General features: G+C 37.6%; 1 protein-coding gene across 4 annotated transcripts; it reads right to left on the bottom strand.

Moving 5' to 3' along the window:
• LOC111335791 (putative histone-lysine N-methyltransferase PRDM6) lies at positions 1–7,643 on the bottom strand. 4 transcript variants are annotated; one of them, XM_022941816.2, is made up of 5 exons: positions 7,429–7,643; positions 2,939–3,167; positions 2,253–2,527; positions 1,715–1,964; positions 1–1,442 (listed from the first exon to the last, which is right to left on the bottom strand). In XM_022941816.2, exons 1-5 carry the CDS (start codon positions 7,432–7,434, stop codon positions 667–669), a joined length of 1,536 nt encoding a protein of 511 aa, XP_022797551.2. In that variant the 5' UTR covers positions 7,435–7,643; the 3' UTR covers positions 1–666. The 4 variants fall into 4 exon arrangements, with proteins under 4 accessions (XP_022797551.2, XP_088614536.1, XP_088614537.1 ...); XM_088758410.1 differs by lacking the exon at positions 7,429–7,643 and adding an exon at positions 4,628–4,647; XM_088758411.1 differs by lacking the exon at positions 7,429–7,643 and adding an exon at positions 3,780–4,212.

Here is a 7,643-nt window from a genome sequence, read left to right as displayed (position 1 = left end):
TTTTGATAAAGCAAGGAAGTTATTTATTCATAACTGACTGTTGATTCATATTACGAAAATGAATGGTTTGAATTATAAATATATGCCTTTTTCAAAGGTTTGGTAAATGTACAAGATATCACTCGATGACTATTTACAAGATGAAGCCTATAAAGATGCCTGCAGAACACTATCACTGTATTGAAGAATTACTCGGTAGGGGAATAACAATAAAAACCATAGTTTGAAAATTTCCAGTATTTTGTCGTCTATTTTTTAACTTAAAGTCTGGTTATTCCTGACTATCAAAAAGTGCATCTTGTTTTTTTACAACCTAAATGAGATTTAAATGAGTTGGAATAAAAAAAATTTTTTTCATAACTTAATCAGGTTATTTCTGAAAGACTATTCCCTCTTATTCCACATACTTCCTTGTCTTTGTACAGGGTTGGAACAGGAATATTTAAAAAATGACATGAACTATAAAATGACTGTTGACTACACAGGCGAATTATCTACATTCTGGTGTGTATAAAAGGCGAAAAATCGAAACGTAAGCATAAACTTTAGTCAACGTCAGTAACTATACAATCTGGAAAGACACAGTGCTGCTAAAAGCACTTTTAGAGTGTGAGTTTTCCCTTTACAGAACGTTATCAAATGTAAAAACCTCGTGTGTGTCATGAATCAGTAATTGTCTCTGGGAAAACACTCGTAGAGAGATCTTTTGTGCTTGCTAAGTTGCGATGCTTGTGAAAATGTTTTGTAGCACTTGTTGCAGGTAAAAGGCCTTTCTCCTGTGTGGGTTCGGACGTGGTTGTTAAGAGTTGTTGCTCCGGCGAAAGTCCGCGAGCAAAACCCGCATTTGAATGGTTTTTTCCCTGAATGAATGACAGCATGCGTACGCAACTCGTTAGGATGCGCAAACTCCTGCGAACAGTGGCCGCATTGGTAAGGTCTGTTTGGATTTCTTGCACAGATGTGCATTTGAAGCAAGCTGCGCTGAGCGAAAGACTTGTCGCATTGACCACAATGCCAGATCTTTGGTTCGCCATTTTCCAAGATGAATTCCCCATCAGCAACACGAGGCCATTCACATGGCAACTCCGTCTTGTCCTGTAGGTCCTTGAGACGCGCTTCCTCCAATTTCCTAAGCATCTCCTTTGGTCCGTCAGTCTTGGGCGTGTTCTGCATCTTCGCCTTCTTGTTGCTGCCATTGCTATCTTCACATTTCCTCTTGATGTTTTCCTTTCGAGCCTGTTTTTTTACATGGACCTCTCCTTCTGTCGCGCTTGGAGTCTGCGTAGGTCTTGTCGGAGGTGAGTCACTTGGTGATCTCCTATTAGAAGATGTTTGTAATTGAGCAGAGGCTTGTTTTCCAGCTGTTATTGACGGAGGAGGAATGGGGGAGACCTGTTGTCCATCTGTGTAAGTCGTTGCCATTACTGGGTAAGGCCTGGATCCTAAAGAGCAAAGTAAACTAAAATTAGTATCATAGTCGAACTTCGAAAACTGCCTGACAAGTCTGACATTTCTTGTTATCAATTAAATCGCAAGAGTGTCATGTCAAACTCGTCTTCAATATTGTTTTAGCCATTCGCTTTCTTGTCAATTCTATCTTTATTTTTCCTATAACAACGACAAGGGGAATGAATGGAAACAAAGGCGATATAGCCAGTTGTGTGGCATTCTACGTATCGTATGTCAGAGAAATATCGAGAAAAACTGGTCTTACCCGTTGAATTCAAGTCGTGAATGCTTATTGGAATACCAAAATATTGTGGGTAGATATCTTCGTACCACACAAGCAGCTCTGTTCCTACAGGAATATCCGTGAACGCTCGGTAATAAATGTTGCCACAGTACTGGAAAGCAAACAGGTTTTGCTCGCTTCTGTGGCGTGCACATTTAATGAATCGCATCCAGCTGGACGAGTTCTCGTCCGTTGCATCGAGGTAATACAAAATTTGGCCATCTTTGTAGATCTAAAATGAATAAGAGTCAGGTTAAAAATCATCCATCGAAATGTATGCACAATAGAAAGTTCTTTATACATTCTGTTTACTGTGTTCGTTTAGGTAAATGCAATGTAAACGTGCGACATTAATTGATGAAGTGAATTGACGATTAGAAAGCAAACTGCGTCGTCTTCATCTTAAGACTGCGCGTCCTAGAAATCTTGCTTTTGAGCTTAGTTTTAGGTTTTTCAATATAAAAATCTTCCTCAATACCTAACTTGAAACTGATATAGGTGTTTTTGTTTTGTCTCGTACCTCCCACAGGTAAGAAGAGTCCATACTGGGTTTGACATCTTCGGGATTAATCCGTTTTCCCTCATAGGGTCCGATCCACGTCCCCACAGGAATGTGTTGTTTCGCGGACACTCCATGCTTCTTGCCAGGTATGCTGGACTTACACAGCTGAACTACATCTGGGAAAGATTTCAAGGCGTAGCTGTTCCAGTCTCCTGGCAGGCTCGGCGCCGATTGGCTAGAGGGTGGATGAATAGGGCAGCGGATTGTATAGATCTTGTTACAGATTCTGCAAACTGAGGAAAAGGATTGGAATGAAATTTGTTTTCTTCTTAACTTTGGCGATGATATATGTATATATCCACTCACAAAAAAAAGGAGGGAAGGTGCTTTTGTTATCCAAATTCTTACCAGGAACCATTCGCTCCCAAATTTGCACTTTACGTTTTGTTAGACTTAGGCTTTAGGCCGTGCAAATCCACGAAATCAAGAAACGTTTTTATATGATACTGTTGTCGATTTATTTCGATTTGAAAGTGCTTCAATGAAAACGGACCAGCCATTTTGGAATAAAGGTCAGCAGAATCGTTTACGTCTGGAACCGAACGATGGCCTCACAGAAAGCAAACAAACACTGAATTGATTGATTCAATCAAGAAACAATAATTCGAATAAACAAGCAAGTCTAAAAAAAGACATCAACCTACATGAAGAAGGTTTCTCCATTCCTGAACCATTTTCTTCCAGTTTCTTGCTCTTAGACTCTTCAATGTTAATTGTCTCAACATTTCCAGTTTTCTGGTGCAGATAATTGTACAGGTCCTCGGCCGTGAAGGCAAAACCCCGCGGTTTTATGATTGCTTCTTTTGGCCGTTTTTCCTTGACAGTGCTAAGCTGTGGTCTCGGGAATGCCGCTGCCTTTTCAACAGTGGATGCCTGCATCGCAAGAAAGACAGTAAAAGTGTAACTAGAAGAACAGGATTACTTAGTTACGGTAAGAAGGCCGTTAAATATATCTACCGGTCAAATGCGAGGTTGTTTTATTACAAAGCTACATCCACACGCGTCACAAAGCAAAAATAGCGATAAATATAAACATGAACTCAATATATGAGTCACATATTGGCTTCTGTTGTTTTACTGACGCTTGTTTTTCAGCGCTATTGAAAATCGATAAACCGGTAAGTTTTGTTAGATAATCAAAAACCACTCTTGTATCAACACCTAAACCAGATTCTAGAAACAACAGCACAAACAGTTGCAAGGACGTTTAACGGTAGGCAAATTCTGGGTTGTTTTCAGAGACTCCTCAGTGGTACTTCTAATAAAAGGCGGGATACCTTGACTCGGCATCACAGTCCAAGACTTTTTTAAGAACAATTGCAACGTGTCCTGACAAAGCTATATCATTACTTCTTGCAAGATTTGGCGAAAAAGTGTTAATGTAGTAAAAATAAAACTTCTTGGTGTTAAGTTCAATTAATATTCGTTTCTTAACAACAATCACATCTTATTCAAGTAAGGATACAACTCTGTGCTTTTTCTTACTTCGTTAATTTTGTATCAGTTTCCTCGCCCAGGAGAGGAAAATGTGAATAATGGATTCATCGAGATGTGTCTGTTTGTGGCTAGAGGTTCAACTGGTTCCATTGTTTTTGTTTTCTTTTTTTTTTTTTTTTTGCTCAGTAAGCATTGCTTAAGCAAGACAGCCCTTGGGGTCATTTGGGAACGGAAAAGAGTCATCATAAGATAAAGTACTAATGAGTTGTTTTGCAGAAGTGCATCATTTCAAAGTCGGGAGTAGCTCTGCTAACGTCAGCACTGACGCAAAAACGCATAAAAATGAAAACAATGAAAATCCATTTAATGCGATGTTTGTTCAATCGGAAAATCAGCGATGGTATCATGAAAAAAAACTAAACAATCGTTAACCACCTTATATTGGTATAGCCAAAATGATTCATTCGTCCACCAAATATTTATTTGCATTTCTCAGTTTCTATCAGATAAAGAGTTTTAAAGTGGAATCGGAAAGATGGTGCAAACGTCTTTTTGACATTTTAGGTGTAGATTTCTCAGAGTTTTTATCCAATAATTGAAAAAGAAAATTATGTGTTTCTGTGTTCCTTTTAGAAGATTATCGCTACTCAAGCAACCAATATCATGGTTCGAAACGAACGAAAAATTCAAGGAAGAAAAAACTTAAAGCTGAGAGAACGATTCTGAAGAAATAGATTATCGTGTAAACGGAGAGCACTTTTCTGAATTCTTCGTCTGGAGAAGTTGAAAACTGTGTAACGACAAGCATGTGGAATTCAAAGATATATAACACCTCCCTGATCAATGACATCATAAGCTGTTTTTGGCGCAATCGCGTCTATTATGAATAGACTCACCATCTCTTATAAATCAACAGGGAATCTTTGCTCCTTTCTTCCCACAGGACCTCAGACCTCTTTATCTGATTACGTTTTGGCGACTTTCTGCACTTAAAATTTCCTCGCAGAATAAAGAGCCCTCACTGTGACTCCAATTTGTAAAGGATCTTACCCAAATAAAACGATTATCAATAAAAAGTGGCATTATCAAGGGAGCAATACTTGTTGTTATGTTGTGAAGTACTCTGAATATACTCTAGTTCTTTGCTATGGTAACCTGGCAAAACGTGTGAAAAGGCTTGCATCTTACAAAGAAATTTACAAATTTAACTCTGCCCAAAGGTTGAAGTGTAAGATTATTCAGTAATGTTGTGGTACTCACGTCACATTTCACTTTGACGTAAAGCAGCTAATGATATACATTGCAAGTGTATTTAAAGAAAAGATCATTAGTTTTGATTTTAATAATGAGGCCTCCATAGCGTTGCACGTGGCGTTGAGACAAGGGTAAAGAATAGCACGTGCATTAATTAACCTCAATGACAGTAAACGGCCAAATTGAAGTTGAAAGGCCTAATTATTTCAAAGAAAAACACGAGCAAAACAACCGTACGTGACCTCTCCCAAAGTTGTCTTGTTTTGATATTTTTGTGTTGAGCGAATTTGCAAATAACAAAAATATAGTTCAGCAACAATTAAAAGTATTTTTTCCAGCTTTATGCAATCATCTCCTTACTTGAATCAATATATCTAAAAGGCCCGTATAGATATAGTCATCTCGCCATAACAGTTGGAGATATCGAGAGATAGATATTGGAGTCAACAGCTATGTGTCGAGACGGAATAAGAAAGGAGTACCTGTGAAAGTGGAAGAGCTTTTTTTTCTGGATTGCAGAAGAAAACAACAACAACAGCAACAACAACAACAACAACAACAACTTTCGTTTGAAAAACGAAGGGAGATCGTTTTGTTAGCTTACATCGTAGCCACGAGGAATAGCTGCTGTGTTCTACCACCAAACTGTTTCACTTATCCAATTATAAGAACTCGAGATATTGAACTTTGTATTTTAAGGACAGACGGAGCAATCAAAGGCTAAAAAAGCGACGTCTGTCTTAATCTGTCGTATTCTCAGGTATTTTTAAACCTTGAAATAGTGCCAAAAGATAATTCCGTCTGACTCGTGAATCCGAAAAAAAAATTATATACAGATGAAACGACGGACTTTTTTTTATTAAGCTGTAAAGAGTTAACACAATCCATATATTACGAAGCAGATTTGTGGCAAAGAGATCGAAATTTGCACCAGCCAAAACAAGACATGAGGAAATTGTCTATCGTAGGTATATTGTTTCTGAAATATATTGTTTCTTCGCTGCTTGCCGCTTCAGCCAATACTACGATACTACAAGTTCTTAAAAATCAGCACTGTAACAAATAAGAGCCTTCTTATTCCAGATATTAGGAGTCATTACTGGATATATTGTCTGTTTTATCTCCAAGAGAATTACTCCGCTATGAGTAGCTATACTCTGTTTACACTATAATGTTTTATTCGGTTTCCAAGTGACGAAATAGCAGAACAAAAAGTCCACTATTGAAGCCGCTGATTTTCATATTCATTTGGTCTCAAAATAGTTTGTTTGACGCTTTGATTACCCAAAATAGAAAACTTTTGTTGATTACTTTACTTCGTCAAATTAAAATAATAAAAAGAGATTTTCATAATGGACTATTTTGCTAAAATTACATCATACCTCACAAATAGAATATATCGTTTCTGGCCGTGATTTGTAATCTCAAAACTAAAAGCACACGTCCTGAATTTTCGATTCTTGATAAGACAGGAGAGAAATTATGAAACTCGGAGAATTAAATTAAAAGTTATGATGTAATCGTATATTTTAAAAAATTGATCATTTATTGATAATTCAAATGGACATGACAAACTCAAAGGCGATTTTTCAGAGCTTTAAAATCCTTCGTTTCAAAGGTCTTATCTCTGTTTTTATCTTCATTATCTACTTTGTGATATTGTCAAAGTTTTTGCAACTAAGCAAGATGCAGATTCTTGACATCAATAAAATAGACAATACTTTCTTCAAGGATGTACTGAATAACGTGCATCTCAGGAATTTTTTTAAGAAAGATGACACACCAAAATATAGCAACGAGGTTATTACTTAACTTTGAGATCGCTTTTATAATGCTCGATCATTTTCCTAGTTACGAAAGTGAAATTCAGCTGATGTAACTAAATATTCGAAAGTGAATCAAGTGTTCTCAAGCGCACATTTTTGGCGTGTTGAAAGTAATTAATTTTCCACTCCAGTGATTGCACATGTTTTTATGAATAGGACCGCAGTCATGCGTGAATTGCAGAAGTCGGCCGCAACACGTTATACGGCCTCTGTACTTTTCGGCAGCATTAGCTCTAATATTGAATAATCCATCCATTAGGCGCCTGACCACTGGCACTAAAAATATCCGTCAATCTCCACTGCAAGAAGCTTAATAATAACACACTCCACGACGAGAATGAAAAAAAATTTCCGAAACAGGAAAAAATACCAAAGTCTTTGGGTGTAGTAATGAATAGTAAATAAGGTAGCTGTTTTACACGGGTAACTTTGTGGCAAAAAGACCATCGTTACATGCAGATAAGTTTTGCTGAGTAAAAACGCTACAAAAACTACATTTCTTTCCTTCAGCTACTATGAAGGCAAGCGCTCTCTGATTTCCTCTTTAGTAGTGGTTCAATTCTATGTCATGGTTCGAAAGTTGTCTAAATTATATCAGTTTCGGCGCGAAAACTTACCATCATCTTTGTATCTGTAAACTGCGTCGCCAGACAAGTAAGTTGTTCCTCTTCAAAATCCTCAGATATCCCCTGTTACACGAAGATTGAAAAAATTCTAATGATTTTGGCTCTGAGCACGACTTTTGGAAGAGTAGGAGTGTAACGTATGTTGTTCACCCTGGAGCCTAACGTCTCGCAACTGGCGCGCGCCGTTGAACACTATGGGCTATTAT

The sequence above is a fragment of the Stylophora pistillata genome, chromosome 4 (assembly GCF_964205215.1).
Source record: "Stylophora pistillata chromosome 4, jaStyPist1.2, whole genome shotgun sequence".
In the NCBI taxonomy this organism is placed as follows: Eukaryota; Metazoa; Cnidaria; class Anthozoa; order Scleractinia; family Pocilloporidae; genus Stylophora; species Stylophora pistillata.
The sequence above is the reverse complement of the archived record's forward strand: the minus strand, read 5'-3'. Positions and strand labels throughout refer to the sequence as shown.

What these genes read in the sequence shown, in the direction of transcription:
- LOC111335791 (XM_022941816.2), bottom strand. An exon ending in ACTCTTCTTACCTGTGGGAG is followed by an intron (nt 1,965 to 2,252) that starts GTACGAGACAAA and finishes TATTCATTTTAG; the next exon opens with ATCTACAAAGATGGCCAAAT. An exon ending in TCACGACTTGAATTCAACGG is followed by an intron (nt 1,443 to 1,714) that starts GTAAGACCAGTT and finishes TTTGCTCTTTAG; the next exon opens with GATCCAGGCCTTACCCAGTA.